We start from the raw sequence: 22,173 nt of genomic DNA, 5'->3' as shown, positions 1-22,173 counted from the left end.
CCCCAGATCTTTGGCTAAGATTTGTTGTATATATTATTAGGTTTTCTTAATATGATTTGGAGTTGTTTTGAAATCACAAGCTTTTGACCAATGACCTACAAAGAAGTGACTGTTCTCCATCTTTAACTCTGTCATTTAGTTCAGAAATATCTCCTCCCTGCTCTGGGGGTAGATGAAAATGATAAAAAACGGGTGAGAAAACAGTGGAGCCTGAGATCGGAGATTGGTAATTTCTTGAGAAAGGCAGGTAGACCCCGACTATCCCCCACCCAAAAAAGCCCACAATAATAATTAATAAATGAGAACCATCATAGTTCTGTATTGCTTTACTGACTCAGATCAGTGGTGCTTTAAAAGTGGTGGTATGCTAGGCAGAGCTAGCTATTCCTAGTCCTTGGATACTTTGAACAAGGAACTCATCCTAAAGCTGCTTTGTGCCCTTTGCTTCTATTTAGGTCTTTTTCTTTTTCAATAAAAGCTAGTTAACCAGGCACCTTTAATCCCAGTACTCCGGGGGGCAGAGTCAGACAGATCTCTGTGAGTTCAGGGCCTGGCCTACAGATTGAGATTTAGGCCAGCTAGGACTATATAACACAGTGACACCCTGTCTCAAAAAAAAAAAAAAACAAAATAATGATAATAATAATAATTAATAAAAAGCTAGGCAAGACATCAGGAAGAACCGAGTGGAGGATACCACTGGGTAGCTCTAGCCTTGCTAACACTAAGCCACTAGCTAGCATTTCAGGTACTCCATGTATGCTAAGTCTATCCGCATATCTATTATCTAAGAATACCCGAGAAGCCTTACCACATGTAGAAAAATTATCTAAGTTTGGTAGCCCGTTGTTCCCTGATTAGTTGGGATGTTTTCTCTGAAGATTTATAGAGGTTTGCTCTTAAAGAGTGGGCCTTGCTCTTAAAGTCTGAACATTAATCCAGGCATTGTGTGGTTCATACCTATAATTCCAGCACTCAGGAGCCTATGTCAAGAGTATTGCCATGAATTAAATGCTCTCCTGGACTACATAGTGAGTTTTAGGCAGCATGTCTATAGTATGAGACTCTGTCTCATAAAACAGATCAAAATGCTGCCCTACCTTCTATCAGGTACAATGATTGAGATAAACCATACATATTTTCCCTAGGCTTCATTGAATAGTACATGCCTTTGAGGCCTTGTTTAAGCTTATATTCCTGTTTACGAAGGCCCCTGGGAAAATGGGTGTTGGATGTCTGACAGAAATTTTCCTTTGTCTAGACGGGATTTAACTGTGATAAGACATTTCAGATGCTAATTTACAGTTACATATCTGCATTCTGATATATTATGGTAGGGAGAAAAAAAAATTAACCCATGGTACTTACAGTGAGAAATCACTAAATGAGTGAGAAAGAAGTCACGCATTAAGCCTGTTTCCTCCTAGTGCTGCTTAGGAAGTTGAAGCATAAGCACAGGCAAGCAACTGCTTGAAGACTTCAAGTTGGTAGTTGATCAGTGACTTGTATCTGTTCAGTACTTGCTGCTGGACTCACAGTGTGGATCTCTCTCAATAAATTACTGGAGATGAAATTTGAACCCATATTCTCTGACTAGGTCTTGTGCAGATTGACCCAGGAGTATTGAAGGAAAACTGTTAAATTGTTGGGAAGTAAAACTGGTTTAGCTTCATTGTCTAGTAGTGCCCTTTATCCATACCAATACATACATGTACACTCAAGTCACTTGTGATACATACAGCACACTCAGGCACACATGTGGAACACACTTGGGATATGTAGGGCATACACAGTTGGTGAGTACTTTCACATTTGCATACATAAAGCACAAATATTCACTGCCCTTTTAACATTTGAACATTCTCAGCAAAAGCAAGATATATACAGGATCACATGTGGTATACTTGCATATGTATTAATGTTTAAACATGTGTATACTACATACCTATATACACATGGAACACACTCAGATGCATGAATGAATATGCTTTAACACCCATCCCTGGGCACACACTTAGAGTCCTGAAAGACAAAATGCTAAGGACACACTTGGAAAAATATTCCACAATGACAACATGAGAGATTCTTGAATACAATTATAGGACACACTCACATATGCCCCACACACCTGTGCAGAATGTGTCCTAACCCTGGGGCCAACCTGGAGTGTACCTTTCTTCTAAGCAGTTATGACAGGTTTCTGGCCTTCTCTGGTGGACCTCTTAACAGCTTTCTCTGGCTTTCTTTATCTTCTAAGCGATAATGACAGGTTTCTGGTCATTTCTGTTGGACCTCTTATCAGCGTCCTCTGGCCTTCTTTGCTTCATCTTTGCCATCAGGCATAGGAAGGCAGGAAGAAAAGTAATAAAATTGATGTTAAAGATGGTTTTGTTTTCCTTATGGCAGGCTCCATACGGAAAACAAAACTCAGATGTGAGACCCCAGAGGTGAGTAAACAGGCAGATATAAAAAGAATGGAAAAAAAGCAAATTGGCACTGATCAATGTAGAAATCTAAAGCCTGCTCCTTCATCCCGGTCTAATGACCAAACATTACAGAGTGATGCAATTATAAAGCAGTATCCTAGAAAACATAAAGTAACCTAATATTGAAGTTCATTTTCCTTGGAGCTGAAATAATACCTTGGATCAGAACTTATATCTGAGTTGTCGATGGGAGGTTTGAGGGTGAGTGATAAGATGCATAAAGACACACCATTGGTCAATGACCCAACTCTTGCATTAGATCTGGGCTGACAGACCAGTCACAACCTTAATGGTCACAACTAAGACCCTAAGCACAGCGGCTTAGGCCATTTGTCCCCATTAAATAGGACCTACTATTTTTAGAATTCCTCAAGCTAGAAACCAGGTCATGGTGTCCAGAGGAAGAGTTTTTGGCTTTGGGTACTGCAGTCTGGAGCTGGAAGCAGGTGACCCTAAACTGGATAAAGGGTGGGAAGCAGTGTGGCAGGTAACCGATGTGTACCACCTGTAGAAACCGCTCTTCAGAAGGAGCTTCATAACCTTTGCTGCGTTCCCATTGACTGTTAAAGCCTGGAGACATTTATCAGCTTTGGACTCAACCTCAAGCAACAGGAGTTCCAGTTGATACTCTTCCTTTCTGGGCTGAGCCCGTTTGTTTCCACTTGCTTGTCTGGGTCTCATTCAGTCTACTTCTGAAAAGCACGACAATTACCCTCAAATGATGTTGAGTCTCTAAGATTCAAAATGTTTTTTAGATGTACTTGATCTCCACCCCAAAATCCGCATCTCCTCTGTCCTTGAGCTGGCTTAAGTGGTATAGAAAGAAGAACCCTAAAAGGGACCATGGGAAGTCAGGCAATGTACCTTGATAGGGTCAGGTTGCTTAAAGTTATGCTGGTTTTGCTTCCACTCACATGGCTTTTTGATGTCAAGTCAGCCTGCTAGGAAAGACACCGGGTTTCCAACATTTACGTGATCAAATAGCTGAGGTTCATCAGGAGGTCAGTGGAGTGACTGAAGGGAGGCATAATGGACACGATCTTTCCCTAAAACCAAGAAAGGCAACCCTAGACTGCCTGTACTTGCCGTCTGCTTGAGGAAGCATCCTACAGTGTCAGTTTGGGCTCCATGAGAGAAAATATTTCAAAGAGTTTATACTTACGGCCATCTACTTTGTTTTCTCTACTTTTTTGGAGGGGAAGATCAGGAACTAGGATATATAGTTTAGGTTCCCTCCCAGTCCCAGACATTGTGAACAAAATTTAACTGAACTTCAATTTCCTGTTCTATAAAATAGGCTTAACCGTAACATCTCATGGGATTTGGGTTATAAGAATACATTTTGACAAAGGATATGGGAAGTGTTATTTGAAACATCAAAAGTGGGTCTTACTGTTTGAAATGTTAGGATTTCATTCAGGCTACAGTTACAATCAGTTCAGGGGTAGTCAGGCGCTTATCTTGCCTTCCCCATACTTCTAAATTTTACTTGTTCACATCTCCTGCTCCTGTCTCTAAAACCTGCTTAAAATATCAAGATAGCAGAATAGCTCAAAGGCAACCTCATCTTTTCATTAAAGTAGATTGTCTTATTTGCTTTTCTATTGCTGTGATAAAGTACCCTGCTGCCTTAATCACTGTTCTATTGCTGTGAAGAGACACCATGACCAAGGCAACTTACAAAGGAAAGGATTTAATTAGGCACTTGCTCACCAGAAGGTTAGCTCATTTTTATCATAGGGCAAACATGGGAGCAGGGAGGCATGGTAGTGGTGCGGTAGCTGAGACTTTACATCCAGATCTGTGGGCAGGAAACAGAGAGAGACATGAGACTGGGCTTGGTGTAGATTTTTGAAACCTCAAAGCTCATTCCCAGTGATACACCTCCTCCCACATGCCACATCTCCTAATCCTTCGTGAGCATCCCACCAACTGTGGGCCCAGCATTCAGATATATGAGCCTATGGGGCCATTTTCATTCATACCACTACACCTGCTAAAAGCAACTTCAGTGAGAAAATGTTGATTTGTGCTCACAGTTGAAGGGTATATTCAGTCATGGTGAAGTCAAGGTAACAGGTGCTTAAAGCAACTGATCACATGTCTTACATAATCAGGAAGCAGAAGGCAATGGATGTGTTCATCCAGCTTTCTCCTTATATAGACTAAGACACTGGATTTTGGAAAGGTTTGGAAAGGTCTTACCCACATTCATGGTAGGTCTTCTCCCCTTAATGAATCTAATCAAGACATTCTCCCAAAATATGCCTAGAGGCTGTCTAAATCTAAATAATCCCTTATAGGTGTACCTGGAAACTGGGCTAGATAACTCCACGTCTTGTTAAGTTGATAATCAACACTAACCTTCATGTAACCTAATTCAGGTGGTGGGATTGTCCAAATTATTATGGTAAATAATTAGGCCAGACTTGTACATAGCCTATTCTTATTTCATTTGTTTTTCAACTAGCTGTTGCATTTCAGATTGAATTTGAGTTAGAAATTTCTAAGACTACATTTCTGGTTGTGAGGAAGATTCTTGGGTGTCTGTATTCAGCCTTCATTCTGAGATGTTCATACTCCTCAATCCATAGAAGGGTTGGATCTGTTTGAGAGCTGGAAAAGAGGACAAAGCAAGGACTGGCTGTAGTAATGAGGGGATAATGTAAAGAAAATACTACCAGAAATATCTAAAGTGATAATCCCCTACGTGAAGCTTATTCGCTTATGGAAAAATATTAGACAATAAAAATGTTTGTGTTGAGTTTATAATTAAATAATTTCCTCATCATTTCCAACCCTTTCCATGTCCTGCCTCCTGCCCCCTCTCAAATACATTACCTCTTCTTTTTAATTACTGTTACATATACATATGCAAATAAATATGTAAATTCAAGTGGCTGAATCAATTTAGTGTTGTTTGATGTATGTTTTTAGGGCTCAGCACTTGGTATTGGATAACCATTTAGGGTATTCCTTCCTCTCGATGGTTGTTAATTGCCTATAGCTCTTCATCTAGGGATGGCTCTATGACATTTCCTTCATACACATTGGTATGTCTACTGGTGTTGTTCAGGTCTTATTTGTGCAACTATATTGTTGAGATTTCATGGGTCCAGCTTCCCGTTTTACATCTAAATGACGCACAGTCTTGCAGCAGGCTTCTTGGTCTCGGCTCTTATAATCTTTGTATTCCTTCCTTCATATTCTCTGAGCCTTATAAATGGAGGGTGTATCAGTTGCAGATATATCAGTTGAAGCTGATCACCCCAAAGTCAGTTACTTTTTGCATTTTTGCATTAATATAATTATATTAGTAAAGTGCCAGTAGTAGGTTCTTCTTTAAGATCCATGATCTCACTGACCCTTGGTAGTTGGCTAAATTTTCAATACCAGGCATGATTTTCTTGTTGTTGAAGGGGTATTATGTCCAATTAGAAAGCATTTTTGTTACCAGCAAGATGTAAATACCACTATTATACCTTTAAGGATATTTTCTTTGTTGGTCCTGTTTGTGGTTCATAAGTGTCACAGTTGGGTAGGACTATTGATTACTTTCAATAGTCTTTCAGCTCAGATCCAGCTGAAATTCTATGAGTATAGTGTCTTCAGAATAGGGACCAGTCGTCAAATTCTGGGAAGCATCAAGGTAAACAGCAGTAGCCTATATTGTTTTAGGAATCGCTTGGACTTCTCTGATCAACAACTCACAAGGAGGTTGAAGTTTCTCATGCCTAATACTGGGGTTTTTGTTAGTTACTAGTTCTAGATAGATGCATTATCATCCCAACTAACATAACTTTATTTAAAATGTGTGTGTATAGTTATATGTAGTATATGTAATTTTATAGGTAAGCATAAACTAATATTCATTATGGTTTCAAAAATCCTTAGTGCTATTTGTTCTTCCTCTCTTGTCTTCCATTATCCTGCCCCGATTATAGCACCCATATTTCATTTTCCATTTCATAACACCTGTATCTCATTATTCCCATCTCCAGAGCTCTTTACCCACCCCCATGGCACTTCTCTTAAAACTTCTGCTTCTCAATTTTTTTAAATTAAAATTTAATTACATTTCCCCTTCACGTTTCTTCCTCCAACCCCTCCCATGTACTCTCTCAAAACATGGCCTCTTTTTATTTTCATTCTTGCTCTGTGTGTGCATGTGTATTACTAATACATATAAATACAAATGACTCAGTTCATATAATGTTACTTCTATGTATATGATCACTTGGCATTGGATAACCAATTTGGGGCCTCTCTCCTGGAAAGATTATTTCTTCCACTTTCAGCATTCCTTAGTTGCTTATAGTTCTTTGTCTAGTGTTGGGGCCCCATGAGATTTTTTTCCTTTCATGTTAGCTTGTTTTGGTGTCTGTGTTGAGATCTTGTTTAGGTAGCCATGTTGATGAGATTTATTGGTGTAGCTTCTCTGACATTTCTAGAAGATGCAGTCTCACAGCAAACTTCCAATTCCTCTGGTTCTTATACTCTTTCTGCCCCCTCTTCTGCTGTGATCTCTGAGCCTCTGGTACAGTTGTGTTGTAGCTGTATCTCTGCCTTTTGGAAAGGGATGTTTTCTTGATGATAGGTGAGACCTATACTTATGTGTGAGTAAAAGGATAAATAGTTAGAATGTAATAAGGAATTATGTTGGTTTAGAAACGTGATAGTTGTACATTCTCTTCCAAAATCCATGACCTCACTATCCCCAGGTAGTTGGCCATGTTTTTCAGTACCAGGTATAATTCGCCTCTTGTAGTTGTTGGTTATTGCTATTTGTGACACTGTTGCACCCTTAAGGGTTACCCTATCTTTCTGGTGGTTATTGTGGTTCATAGGCATCATAGCTGGGTAGGATTGCTGACTGCTTCCCTCCTTTAGTAGGTTGCATGCCATCTTACTGTACTATGAAAGCTAGTCCTCAGGGAGGCTTTTGGGTAAGTTCCAGGCTAGGGAACTCTGGGCCCTGTGTCTGAAGTGCAGGATGTCTTCAGCAATAGGGACTTATTTCAACCTCTGTGAGACAACAAAGGGCAACAGCAAGAACTTAGAATGTTTTGGGAGTGTCTTGGACAACCCTGACCAACATGTCAAAAGGGAGCTACCTATGCTTGGTGTTGGGTTTGCTGTTAGTCTGTGCATCTTGCTAGGAGCATTAGCCGCCCAAATGAAAACACATGAACTTTTATGTATATGGATATACAGATTTACATGTATTAAATGTGATTTTAGGTAAATAGATAATTCCTCTAGACAATCTTACTATTGACCTGGGATTCTTCTGCATCTGTGCCTATAATTTAAAGATTTTTTTCTTTTCATGATGTCCCACATTTCCTGAACATTCCTTTCCTTCCTGCCCCTTCCGTGTGTGTGTGTGTGTGTTTAATGGTCTATCTCATGCCTTACTTGATCTATTCTACTGGCAATACTTTCCCCTGAGTCTTCAATTTTGTTATTGAGTTTTTCATTTCCACCTTAATTTCAACTTCAGTTTCTCTTCAACATTTCTGTCTCTTTATTGGATTTGGTTTTCAGTCCTGGATTGTCTTTACCATTTCATTTATACCTATATTTGTATTTCCTTGGGTATTAATCAAGCATTCTCTTTGAATTCATTCTCTTTAGGTTTACTGAGCCTTTAATTTGTGTTTTCTTTATACTCCGTGAATTCTTTGATCAATATTATGACTGTCCTTTTAAGTTCCGTGTCCTGTGGTTCATCTAGGTAATTCTCATTGTAGAACATTTCCATTGGGCTAGTGAATTTGGGGGAATGACATACTGTCTTGATTTTTCATATTGTTTTTCAAATGAGACCTGGGCATATGTGCTTCTTTCATTGAATGTGGATCTCATGTGGACACAACAGGCTATGCTGGTCCATAGGATGTACCACTAGACACAAACCTGGAAGTTGTGAAGTGTACAGAAGAGGCTCACTAGTTTGGGCTGGAGTCCCTATGAGACTCAGAGTAATGTAAGAATTCAAACTGGTGTAGGCAGTGTAGGATCAGGTAGACTTACTAGATTGTGTTGTAGAACAAGATGTGTCCTTTGTCCTGGGCCTGGAGGATAGATCTGTTGTACCCCCACCCCATCCCATCCCTACTGCCATGGGTTGACTGGAATGTGGTACTTGTGCTGAGTACCACAAATAGCTTATTGTGTCTCTGTGCCATGTAAGAGAGCTAGAGAGCCTCTGGTTGGGTCAGATCTATGATCTGGCTAGTCCCAAAGAGAGGGAGAGGAGCTAGGAGGAGGTTATGATTTCTGGTAAGCAGAAAACAGCTAAGAGATTGTGTCAGGGAAAACAGGTAGGTAACCCCTGTCTCTGTGCTATTGGGTAGACTAAAGGGTCTCCGGTTGGGAGCAGTCAGTCTATGATCTGGCCAATTCCAAAGAGATGGGCAGGAGCTGGTAGGATACCATGATCCCTGGAAAACAGTCAAAATCATCAGAGTGGACAGGGCTATACTTGGAAGCTCAGATGGTTTTCCAGAGGGTTCCTGGAAGGAAGGACCTATGATCTGAGGAGTTCCAAGAAGAGGGAAAGAGGTCAGGATAAGAAATCAGGATCCCTGGAAAGCAACTGAGAGGTGACCAGTGTAGTGTGGAAGGCTGTACCAGTGAGTGCAGGTCTAGAAATTCTTGGTATATTAGTTGCTTAATCTCATTGATCTTGCCATTTTTATTGATTAGGAGATTTTATGGAGTGTATACTGTATCAAGTAGTATTTAGCTATTGGGTTTAATATAGTCTTCTATTTTAAATTTTTGAAAATATACTTTTATTATGCATTTTCATAATTTCTTTGCTCCCCCGTTCCCTCTCTTCTCAAGCATCTGATTCCCCACGGCACTCCAATGGCCCCATTTTTGCTTTCATGTCTTATGTATTTTATCTTTCTCTCTCTCTCCTTTTTGAGACAGAGTTTCTTTGTGTAACCTTGGCCGCCCTGGAACTCACTCTGCAGACCAGGCTGGCCTTGAACTCACAGAGATCCACCTGCCTCTGCCTCCTGAATGTTAGGATTAAAGGCCTGTGCCACCACTGCCTGGGGCTTTCTGTCTCTTTTTAAAAATCTCCTTCCTCCCTGTTTTCCTGAAGTCTCTTCTTCCTCCTTCCATTCATTTTTTAAAATAATTTGTATTGTTATATTCGAGATTTACAATATAATAGTATGGGGCACATGTAGATGGTAAAATTATAATAATAAAACACATTGATGTATGATTAAATATCTATGATTAACATTCAGTTAAAGACCTAAACTCTAGTTTTTGACAACAGAGGTATATAGAACAAAAACAAATGTCAGCCATTCTTGTAAAAGATTCAGACTTAGTTTCTAATATTAGCTCTGCTGTTCACTGAATTAACACCATAGGAACCTTTTCTTGTTGGAGCCTTGATTTTCTTACCTGTAAAATAGAGGGCCGAATTAGTTCTAATAGCTCTTAAGGGTCTCCTATTATAATCACTTGTATGTGGACCCACTGATTTTCAGGCTCTTGAGCCTCACCCGAAGTCAAAAAGAGTAACTTTGAGCCCTAGAACCTTATTAGATGCTCTGTCCCGTAATCAGTGTCCCTGGATCCTGTACGTTCTCCACCCTGACACCCTCTACCTAGTCCAGACAGGCATATGCCTTATATAAGCATGACTGACCTATTTGAAGTACTTTTATTTAAGCCCAACCATTTTTTTGCAGACATAGACCTAGTGCAATTTCTCTAGGGCCCTGAGAGTAGGCTTGATTTTGCTTCTCTTGTATTCTGTTGAAGTCTAGGTTTTGATAATGTATCCTTCTAAATCTTTAGCAAGATTTGAGGGGAAGTCAGAGCAAGCAGTTTCAGTGCCTGAGGCCTGACCCAGTCATTGTGCACTAAAATGTCCCAACCCCTCTGTCGTCTACCATTCACTGAATGCTTGCCAGAAACCTGGGACTGTGTCAGGAGAACCATGGTCTACTGGTTGTGAAGACTGTTGACAAGGACTAGGTGTTTGACCCAGGTTGGAGTTGCTTTTTTCTCTCCGGAGTCTATAGGCAGAGGGAAACTGAGGAGCCACTGGAAACATCTTTTACTTTCTGATGGACTGTTTATATGCAGTGTCCTCTTCGAGCAGCAGACACATTCTCTTTGGAAATGAATACCAAGGTCAGGAACTTAAACTTTTGTCTTAGGAGATCATATCAAGTAGACTTTAAGGTGATTTAAGTGGATCGAAATATGTTTCTCCTCTTTGTTCTCTAGATGTGGGCATTACTATGTTGAACAAATGATGTTCTTGTTCTAGCCACCTTAGCCAGATGGTCACATTTGGACATTGGATCCATTAGTTTCTGTTCCAACCTGGCTCTTCCTCCTTTCCTCCCCCCACCTACAATCCTCTTTTCCCAGAAAGATTTTTAACACGACATCTGTCAAATGGATGAAAAAAAATGACTTCTTCTCTTTGCCTTGCCCACCCACCCTCTGGCTATGGTGTTGATTATAGAGCTATGATGCATGTGGGTGGGTACAGAGGACAAATTCTTCATGCAGTTCTAGCCCCTCCTCCTACCCTTCTGGAAGCCTATGGGCTTTTTAGCCAGGAAACTCCAAGACTGAAGTTCAAATAACAGACTGGGGAAAACTGAAACCCCAAAAACTATTCATAGTAACCCAAGAAAAATAACTTAGAATTCGACTGTGGATTTTAAGATCGTTTTAGGTTACCTAAGTGACTTGGCACTGTTTGAGCTCCTCTGGCTTGCCCTCTAGCAACAAGCAGATTGAAGATGGAAGCAAGCAGGTCTCAATGTCCTAGAAAGAAGTAAAAAGCAACAGTTGTCATTGTTCCCTCCATTAAAAGTGGGTTTTTCTTGCCTGTCATCTCTTTTTCTTTCTCTTATGCAAGATACATTTGTTGAGCTGTAACAAAATCCAGTGTAAAACTGCAAAAAAATTTAGATGCCAACTAAATGTAACAAGCCTGTAAGCCACTTGGATACATATTGTATGAATAGATTATTTGTCCACATACTATGTTTTACAACCTGACGGAAATGCTAACTCCCTTACTGATCCACTGGAGAGATTGTCTCGTTTTTAGGACTCATGTTAGTCACAGAAGTTTGAAAAAGAGGTTAATAGCAATGCAGTTTATTGTAGATTAAGTAGATGTTCTATAGCCACTACGCAGGTGATGTTATTTGTAGAATTATACTCTGCTTTACAATTTTAACTTCTCCTAGTTGTTATTTACATGTTATTCTCGGTAGAAATTACTAAAAGTGACAGAGGGAGAGGAGCAGATCCTGGCTGGAGTTATCAGTGAAAGGAATAAAGAGCAGGTGACCCAGATCACATAGGAAGAAGCAGCTTGGCTATAAAGTATGGCTACATCAGAGGCACAAATGTAGGCTTGTACTTTGCTATAAAATCCAATTTGACAATCCGGGGTGGGTTTGTAGTTCAGTGGTAGAACACCTTGCTTAGTATATGTAAGATCCTGGGCTTAATCCGAAGAATCACATGAAGAAAAAGAAAAAAAGAAGGTTCCTGCCCAGTTAGAGACAAGGATTGGATTCAGAAATGGGACTAACTTTACACAAAGTTTTTAGAGATTGATGATAGGGAGTTATTAAATCTTCATGAGTGATATCAGTAAGGAAAATTGAAAAATACATCAAGCTACTCCTTACAGTAACTTGAAGAGGGAAATGTGGGAGGTAGAAGACTAGTTAGAAGGCAGCTTGAGGTGATGAGGACCAGATCTAAGAAGGGATAGTAGTTAGAAGGCAGCTTGAGGTGATGAGGACCAGATCTAAGAAGGGATAGTAGTTAGAAGGCAGCTTGAGGTGATGAGGACCAGATCTAAGAAGGGATAGTGGAGGTGAAGAAAGCTAGATCTGACTGGGAGATATACGAAAGAAAGAACTAAGTAAAGTGGAATTTTGTAAAGTAGGAAAACTTAGGAAGGAAAGGAATATGACAAATTTTATGTTTCATTGGAGGTGAAAACAGGCATTTGGAAGGATGGAACTGGAGGCATATGGGAGCGAATGTTATGATAAGGAATGACTTCTCAGCAGAGAACAAAAATCAAAATATCTATTGATCTTTTTTTTTATGGAGAAGCCAAAGGCTAAAATGCAAATCCCATTCCTCAGTTTTCCTAGCCGTTCTGGGAAAATGCAGGCAGAAGCCTATGCTTTAATGTAATGTCATCTAGTCTCTGCATGGGTTCTCATTTTCCTCAGCAATGGTCCATAAAAGACATCCATTAAACCCAAGGAAAGGGTAAAAAGAAATAAACTGCAGAAAATGAAATCTTTGTCCTTTATCCTTTGAAGAACTAAAGTATTTATCGCAACAGGATGCCCAAAGTGAGAGGGAATTGATGGATCACATTTAATTTCAGTGTGCCATTTGACTGATTAAATTTTAGACAGAGGGCTTGGTAGATGACTCAGTTGGTAAAGTGCTTATCGTGTAAATATGGGGGACGGAGTTATATATGAGGCACCTGTGTTAAAGGTCAGGCTCTGTGCCACACACTGGTAATCTCATTCCTATGGCGGTGGAGACAGGAGGTCCCCAAGACTTGCTGTCTAGCCATTTGAACTAAATTTGCGAGCTTCGTGTTCACTGAGAGACCCTATGTCACAGTAAGGTGCACGGTCAGGGGTGATCGCTCAGCAGGTAAGAGCTCATACTGTAACTCCAGTGCCAGGTGATTCAGCACCCTCTTCTGGCATCTGCAGACACCCCCACACATATGCACATATGCATACACTACCACAGACACAAATAAAAGAGTAAAATAAAGTGTGCCTGCAGACACACACACACACACACACACACACACAGAGAGAGAGAGAGAGAGAGAGAGAGACATATTACTGGCAAGATTTTTCCAGTAGCCATTTGGAGCCCCTTTTATGGTGGTTCTTATGTATTGTTGCAGCAGCCTGGGTTATAACTTGTCAAAAAACGGGGATGGTTGTTCTTTAACACTTTTGGCTAAACAAAACTGTTTTAAAAGGATAGCTTATCTACTCTAAGAGAACATAAAATCCTGGCTTGTCTTAAATATAACTTAGAGAAAACCAGGAAATGGAACTTAGCTCTTGTTCATGCTTAGGCATTGAGAAAAGGGGCCATCTGAGGGGAAAAGGTCAAATAAAACGTCATAGGGAGGAACAGCCTTCCTCCATAGCCTTCCTTTTCCTCCTACGTATATTTCTAGAAGGCAGGCCTTGCACAGTTACCATAACAACAGTTGGAACATTTGTTATTCTTTACAACACATAGTGGTTCGTGTTTAAATTTAAAAAGTTATTTTATATGTGTGGGTCTTTTACCTGCATGTTGATATGTATACCATGTGTGCGCTTGGTGCCTGTGGAGTTGATTAGAGAACTTTGGAACCCCTGAAACTGGCATTGCAGATGATTGTGGACCTCCATGTGGGCTGGGAATCAAACCCAGGTTTTCTGGAAGAGCAACCAGTGCTCTTAATTGCTGAGCCATCTCTCCAGTCCCAGTAGTTCACTTTTTAAATGTATTCTGCTTCTTGATATTAAACTTTAATATTCTGCTAGCCAGTCAGGTTAATAATTATCTATTTTGGAGGGGTTATATTGTTCAACAAAGGGGAAAGAACAAAAGGAATAAAACAAGTGATACAATTCGTAAAAACTGATTGAGGACTGTGATCTTAGGGTGCTTTATCCTTCGTCATTGCAAACCTGCCATTGGGCATACATTTTACATGACCATAAATACCCTCAGACATCTACCAACCTCTGATGAAAGCCCTGTAGATAGGCAGGGAACAGTGGGGGCAGAGAAACCAAACTCCATGGTTGCATAGGGATTTCTGGGGAGAATGAATCATAAGGAGATGAAAGGACAGTTCTTAGGTAAGAGTTCTGACTTCCTGGATTAAAATAAGCCTTCATCCTTTTACTCATATCCTAGAGTCTCTTCAGTGTACATACTGAAAGCACTGTGTGCCCCACTTCTTGGTAAATCTCAAGAAGAACTAATATGTATTTGATGCTGCAGCCAGCATGCCTTGGGAATTGGAAGTTAATTTGTTAGCTATCACAGGAGTGCTATTCCATGGCCTAGAAATATTTGTTTCCATGCTAGAGTAGTTAAGTACCATCTCCTTGCTTTATATTGGGATTTCAGGATGAAGTGTGGAGGCAATTGGCAATCAGGACTTTTGGTGGGAAGTGAGGCAGAAAGAAGAGGGAAAATAGAGAATGGAATTCCTGGTAGAGTCACTCCCAAATGACTTTTCTTGGCTTTATTTACAATGATCTGCTGCCAGCTTTATTTCAATTTGTTTCTTTGGCTATTTTTCTAGTCCCCATCTCCCTTTGTTATTAACTTTTAAGGTTTATGGCTTTTTCTCATAATTCTGTCCTCCGAGACAGAATTTCTTGGTTTCTACAATTTCTCCAAGAACTTTCCATCTATCTCTTCCTCTGACTTCTCTTGAAATCCCAATATATTTATGTATTCAATTAACTCCCCTCCATGTTTAACCCATTCAAAAGTGTGTTGGTCATCAACTCTTCTCCTTCAAAGTCTTCATCATTTCCTAATATTGCTTATATTTTAATAACCACACTTAGGACTGATATCATCTCCTCCATCAACTTTGACCTCATTTCCTTCAAACTAAATCCAAGCCTTTTCACATATAACTCCAGATGACTTAACCTCTTTCTTCAGCCTCAAGTATACCGCTATTTCCCTCAGCATATGTCATTCACTTATCTTTTAAATCATACTTCAGTGCTACATAAAACCTTTCATGGATCTCAGGAGCTATGCAGAATGCCTCCTACCCATGAAGTCTTACAGGCTATTAAGTCCAAGTCTTTCTAGGCATTGTATATTTGTCATGTTAATCCACCCTTTCTGTAATCTTGCCTTTTGAAGCAGACTTTATCCTGTTTCATAGATGAAGAAACTGAAGTCCAATGTTCTATAGTTGGAGTCTCTTGCATTTGGCTTTTGTAAAATTGTACTCCTCTGTATTTCTATTGCATGCTGACAGCTCCACTTTGTTTTGTTCCTTTGACTTTTCCATTTTTCACCTTATATCATCACTACTATTTTCTAAAGTAACAAAGTTCAGAATCAAAGGTAGATTTTCATGTTGTTTGAAAGGCTTTTTGATCTTTAAGTATGAATAACCGCAGCGAGCAGGTCTGTGCACACAGCAGGTCATTGAATGCATGCTGGATGAAAAATGAATGTGTGGGGTACGTAAATGTATGAAAACCTTGTAGCAAATTAAAATTTAATTCTGTACAGAAAATGAATACATATGACCAGTTTTTAGCTCAAATTTAATTTACTTTTATTAAAAAAACCCAGAAGATGGGAGAAGAGCATTCTTTTACTCTGACAGGTATTTATGGTAAACGTGCTTAGAAGCTTCTTATAGCTTGAAGACCCTCTGAATTCATTATACTCATCATACCTCTCCATACACAACAGCCAGCTCTTGGCTCAGGGTTTTATAACTCATGCAGCAAGTAGGAGTATAGAACCACATAGCATAGCTTATAAGTTAAAAGTAGATTCTCCAGGGAAAGGCTATATCTGCATTTGAATTTTGTTTTTTTAGATGGTGTCCTGAACAGAGGGCTGATATTCAAAGCTAACAAACTATAGACACTTGATCAGAATCTGGGAATATAGTTCAAACCATAAACACTCATGGTCCTCTAGATTTGGTCTATCTGGTTTTATTGTGCTAATTTAGCAACACTCAGTTTGGACCCATCTTTAGTCCTTATCTATAAATATTTATTTTACTGAGACTACTTTTCACATCACTTTGATGTAATACTTGACAGAAACAAAGTAAGGGAGAAATTTATTTTGGTGCATGGTTTTTAAGGATGTAGTCTATCTTGGCAAAGAAGGCATGGATGCTGGGTTGTCTCTTTCTATAGCAGCAGGAGCATATAGCAGTTTGTTCTTATCTTGGCAGTTGGTTCTTACATGGAGAGCTTGGGTTTTCATTAGAAATGTGTTTAATTTTCAAGGTCTGCCTCAAGTGACCTGTAACCTTCATCTAGGTCTGATGTCCCAAAGATTCTATAAATTCCTTAGAACAGCACCACCAACTGAGATAAAGTTCTAAAACACATGAACCTGTGTGAGGCATCCAACATTCAAACTATAAAAACCAGTAACTAGCAATTCTCTTTCTTCACTGAGACCAGAACCAGCAGAAATTGATTATTTTTCTTTGGAAGAAAACAAGATCAACATTAAAATGAATCTTGTTAGAGAGGAGATTAAGATCTCCTTCCTCAGAGTTCCTTAAGGCCATCTGTTTTTATGTTGACATTCTTGTAAGTTTAGTATAAGTGAGCCCATATTAGTAGTATGGTTTGATGCTTCTGAGGCCTAAAGACCTGTTTTGGTAATTTATTCATTGCTACTGGCTGAAAGACAAGCTTATTTCACTGAACCTCAGTCTTCTCATTTTTAAATATGGCCAATAATGAAACGCAGTTTATTTAGTACAGACTGTGCATTATGCTGGGTGAAGAAACCGTTTGTGAACAGTGAAGCACAAGGTATTGAAAACACATTCGAAAAGGTCCTGTTAGATATTTCCATACTGAGATTCTCCTGTGCCTAGATTTCTGTGGAGAGCATAGAGGTTAGACCCCTGACCAAAGAAGTATGTCTTAGACATGGCCTAGGAGATTAGTATACCAAGTCATAAAAGCAGTGTATATTATATGTATGTGTTCATATGTGTACAGTGTTCTGCATATTCATTTTCTGATTGGACTGTAGCATTCATTCTCTGGACAATGTAGTATATGATCGGTCTGTTGGAGAGGCTAAATATTCTTCAGATGACAGTTCTGCTGTCTTTGAAATGTTTTATCTTTGGTATTATGGAACTATGATTTCCTCAGGCAGACGTTTCTTCTTCAAATAGGCTCAGGGAAAAACTTATTTATAAATTGGCATGTTCCGTAATTGAGTATGGAGAGAGAGTGTTTGAGTCTTTTTGCCAGGAAGGCCATATGTTCTCTAATTCCAAAATGTGCCTCTACAAATGCTGGGGAGACCAATAGGTACAAGGTGGAATAGTTCAGGGGAAAGTAAACATGAAACCGTAGTCAGTAGCCAAGGAGAGGCGGCCTAACTCCCACTCCATCCTTATCTACGTGCTTAAATGAGTGTCATGACTATTTGTGTTTTGTTCATGTGCATGTGGTAATGGATAGATGTTTGCTCTCCGGTGTGTGGAGCCCAGTCCTGATTTCTATGAAATTCAGTCACCCCGGTTAAGATCAAGGACTGCGCATACCCTCTACCTCACTGAGTGATCTTTAGTTTCTGGCCTCAGTTCTTCATTATCAGTTTCTTTTTAATCTATCAGATGAAGCCAACACGGACTCCCTAGCTAAACCACAGGTCCGCTGAACAAATTTGTTTATGCATCTAAGCCAGAATTGAGTTCATCGTGCACAGCACAGCAAAGGAAGCCATACTCTTTCAGACCCATGATCTATCTAAATGGAATCGAGCATGGGTGAGAGTAGGAACTGTCGGACTGGGGTCGGTTGTGTTTGAAGAATGCTATACTCTCTTACCACATGGGAAGGCATATGGTTGAGTTAAATAGTATGCTACCAACTCTCAATTGGTCAGTTTCAAGGAGGAGGGGAAAGGGAAAGGAACATGAAGAATTGAAAACAAATATGCCTGCACTTTATTTTAGTCACTGATGCTAGCCTTTTTACTTTAAAGATCCAGGGCTGCTTTAAAGCACCAAGGAGATATGGATAGAGCTTTGTTTGTTTGTTTGTATTCATGTTGGGAAGAAGAGTTCATGAAAATAGATGAAAGCATGATGCTTTGTCCATATTCACATGCTGGATTATTCCATGCACTGGCTAATCGAGAAATGACAGCATTGTTTGTCTTGTAGTCCAATATAGCTTGCATGTTGGTGTCATTTCCCCTTACCGCCACATCTCACCACCGGAACATGTAAGCAGTTCCATTATAAGTAGAGCATTTGGGGTGAGGGAATGCTCAAGTAGACTAGTCAGATGTATGGACTGAACACATTCTCATTTTGTCTCCTAAGCTGATCACTGGAGATTCCATCGTTAGTGCTGAGGCAGTATGGGATCACGTCACCATGGCCAACCGGGAGTTGGCATTTAAAGCTGGCGACGTCATCAAAGTCTTGGATGCTTCCAACAAGGATTGGTGGTGGGGCCAGATCGACGATGAGGAGGGATGGTTTCCGGCCAGCTTTGTGAGGGTGAGTGCCAACCTTCACTCTGCTCTTCTCTCATTGGCTGCCTAACCCAGCTTTCCCGACTCACACTCTTGCTCTATTCCTTTCTCTCCTTGTCTTTTCATTTCTTTTTCTCTTTCTCCCTCTCTGTCTCTTCATCTCCTTCTTTTGCTTCACTCCTACTTTTTTTCTTAAATCTCTGCCTTTCTAATCTTTTGACCTCTCTTCTATCTCTTGTTTATTTTGGTTCATTCTCTGCTGCTCACCTTTTCCTAAGTCACTTCCTTTGTTTGATCTTTATCTTTCTATATTTGGCTTGGATAGTTTTAAAGTCTTTTCCCCCAAACCTCTATATAGCTGTGATTTTTTCACCTTTCTTTTTCTTTTCCTCCACCTACTTTATTTTCTATATCCCCCTCTTGATCCTTTCTTCTTCTAGATCCTTCTTATCTCTTCCACTTCATTTTTGCTTATTCTCTTCTCTTTCTCCTTATATCAACTATTCTTCTTTCCTTTTTCTTTGTTTCTCTCCTTGGAAGAAGTATGAATACCATTATGGACTGGTACAGTCTTCAGCTGTTAATGTCAGAGTGTGTACTCCTTGTTCTCAAGGGGCTGAAGCTTACTAATCTCAGGTCTCACTTCTTATAGCAAAGTCAAATGGCTGGGATCTAAGACATGCTATATATGGAAACAGGAAACCTGTAAAGGCTTGGAAGGCTACGGATTGTTTGATGTTTTACCATAAAGAATTTGGACATTAATACCGTTGTTCTGTAAGGTCTCTGTTTCCACTAGGTCATCTTTTAACAGGTTGCTATTAGTGATTATAACTGACCATGTGTTCTAGATCTTGACTTTCCTTGAGGTTGTTAGTTTGAATTTGTTCTTTGAGTATTGGAAGGGCCAGATTCTCCCATCTGCAAAGTGGTCTTGACATTTTTTTTTTTTTTGGCCAGGGGATATCACAACGGAAAAGAGACAATAAAAAATTCTTTATGGGAAGACAGATAGCAAAGAGTTATGAGGGTGTGTGATGGCCACCCTTTCTATAACCTATATCTTTCTGTTAGTTCCTTGTGGAATGCCGTGTTCCTCTTTTATATTTTTAAAAAGAATTTTTTTTGAGAATTTTGTACATGCATATAATGGAAGTCTAGCCTTTAATGGCTGAGCCATCTCTCCTGCACCAGCTCCTGTGGTTTAATGATTAACACACTGGACTCTGAATCCAGCAATTGGAGTTCGTGTCTTGGTGGAACCTGTTCCTTGAGGAAGAGACCTGGTTAGTCATCCTCATCAACTCAGATCTTGAAACCCAGTATAAATGGGCTGCCCATGCATGCTTCGGCATTGCCAGGGTTATGTTTTACTTCACTTCATATAATAGAAGGTCTTTAATTTTTTTTTTTTAGTACTGAGGAACCCAGGGCCTCACATGGCAAGCTATATCACCATCTTTATTGTTGGTGTTTCCTCTAAGATAAGGTTTAAGTATTCTGGGTCTCAAACAAAAGGTTAGAGGGGCTTGGGCTTTTGGAGCTCAAATTGCCTAAAAGTTGGCCTTATGGCATGTATTTTGAAAGGAAGGAGCAAAGTGCTGAAGTTAACTTGAATTGCAACTTTACTAGTTCCTACCAATATGTTTTTTACTTTTTATTTATTTTTTGGCAAGGTTTTCACTGAAACATAGGGACCACAACAGACTTTCTCTAAGAATTTAATGAACTAACACATGCTAATAAAGATTTAGCACAGTTTGACAAGTATAAAGTACTTGAAAAATGACTATTTACATTTTAGTTTTCATCATAAGTATAGCTGTGATCATTTTTACCCTATATCAATACTGGACATATTAGTTGAAAGAAAAACCTATCTTGCAGGGGCTCTCAACTTATAAAGCACAGTGAACTGATTGATAGGATTTAGGTGTTGGCAGCACCCTGAAGTAGGGAAATAGATAAAATCACCTCTTAGCTCCTATGCCGAGTGTTTTCGAATGAAATATCTAATTCTTCATTCTCCACTTATATGGCTTATTTTGTTAACACCTTGAAATGTTATCTGTGTCACAGTCCAGCTTTACTGGTTGACGAGTCAATCCCTAGGGTATTTGAAATGAAGCCATCAATAACCACAAGACTTAGGAATGAATGTGGATCGCTATGCACACAGAGCTTGTGCTTCTTCTGCTGACCACCCTCTCTGTTTTAAAAGAATGATTAAGCCACACCAAAATATTAATATGTTTTGTTTTCAGGGAGACAGACCATAGGATGAGAAGGAACATTGAACACATCAGGGTGGCTTGGGGAAGTCTGTGTCAGGGTCAAAGTTTAGAGAATAACCATGAACACATACTGATGGTTTTAAGACCACAGCTAAAATGAGTGGGATTTCAGGCACATATCCCCAGTAGCCATTTTGTATGGAATCACAAAGGAACAGATTAATAAAACCCAGAATTTAAATGAAATGCCACCCCCTCATTTATTATATAATCATCTGAATAGACAGTTTTCCAAAGAAGACATGAAATAAATGATCAATAAATAATTTTTCCAAATGTTCAACATTTTCAACCATCAGGAAAATGTACATCATTAATAAGACTACTTTAAAATATAATCTCACCACAATCAGAATGACTAACATCACATACCACCACTACCACCACCACCACCACCACCATCACCACCGTTACCACCACTAGAAACAATAACAACAACAAAAACCCAACAAATGCTGGTAAGAATGTGAGGAAGAAAAACTTTATGCTGATTGGTAGTGTGACCTTGTGTTGTCCCTATGGAGATGAGTATTAATGTTTCTTGAAAATGAAACGTAGAAATGCTATCTAATCCTGGGTATGTACCTGTGTTAGTTTTTATAGCTGTGATCAAATAACTGACAAGAAGCAACAAGAGTTGGTTTGTTTAGGCTTATAGTTTGAGGGAATATAATCCATCATGACAAGGAAGGCATATTTTTTCATTTGCATTGTTGCGAGAAACACCGGACCAAAATACATCAAGGAGGATATTTTATCTTATAAGTGTTAGGCCATCATTGAGAAAAACCTGGACAAAAGCTCATGGCAGGAACTTGGAGGCAAGAACTGAAGCAGAGATCATGAAAGAATGCTTCTTACTGGCTTGCTCAGCTTGTTGTCTTATGTAGCTCAGGCCTGATGGTCTAGTGATGACATCACCCACAGCGAGCCAGTCCCCCCACCACATCACTTAGCGATTAATAAGATACCCCACAGACAAGACTACATCCCAATCTGATCTAGGAAATGCTTCAGTTGAGATCCTCTCTTCCCTGGTGACTCTAGGTCTGTTTTAGTTGAAAATTATGGCAACATGGCAACAGAAG

At 39.6% G+C, this 22,173-nt stretch overlaps 1 protein-coding gene across 10 annotated transcripts in view; it reads left to right on the top strand.

The window, feature by feature from the left end:
* Arhgef9 (Cdc42 guanine nucleotide exchange factor 9) overlaps positions 1–22,173 on the top strand; it is a 304,200-nt gene that overhangs the window by 191,089 nt on the left and 90,938 nt on the right. For 7 of the 10 annotated variants that reach the window (XM_050129945.1, XM_050129937.1, XM_050129941.1 and 4 more), the window contains one exon: positions 18,637–18,816. The exons of 2 other annotated variants lie outside the window; for them this stretch is intronic. In XM_050129945.1, coding sequence (XP_049985902.1) covers positions 18,691–18,816 — 126 coding nt within the window. In that variant the 5' untranslated portion in view covers positions 18,637–18,690. Of the gene's footprint in view, positions 1–18,517; positions 18,537–18,636; positions 18,817–22,173 lie in introns of those variants that run through there. One more of the 10 variants, XM_050129942.1, reaches the window with a different exon arrangement.

This window comes from Alexandromys fortis, unplaced genomic scaffold, assembly GCF_014885135.2.
Source record: "Alexandromys fortis isolate MF-2015 unplaced genomic scaffold, M_Fortis_MF-2015_v1.1 scaffold_317, whole genome shotgun sequence".
NCBI classification, from domain to species: Eukaryota; Metazoa; Chordata; class Mammalia; order Rodentia; family Cricetidae; genus Alexandromys; species Alexandromys fortis.
This window is presented reverse-complemented; position numbering and strand designations above follow the sequence as displayed.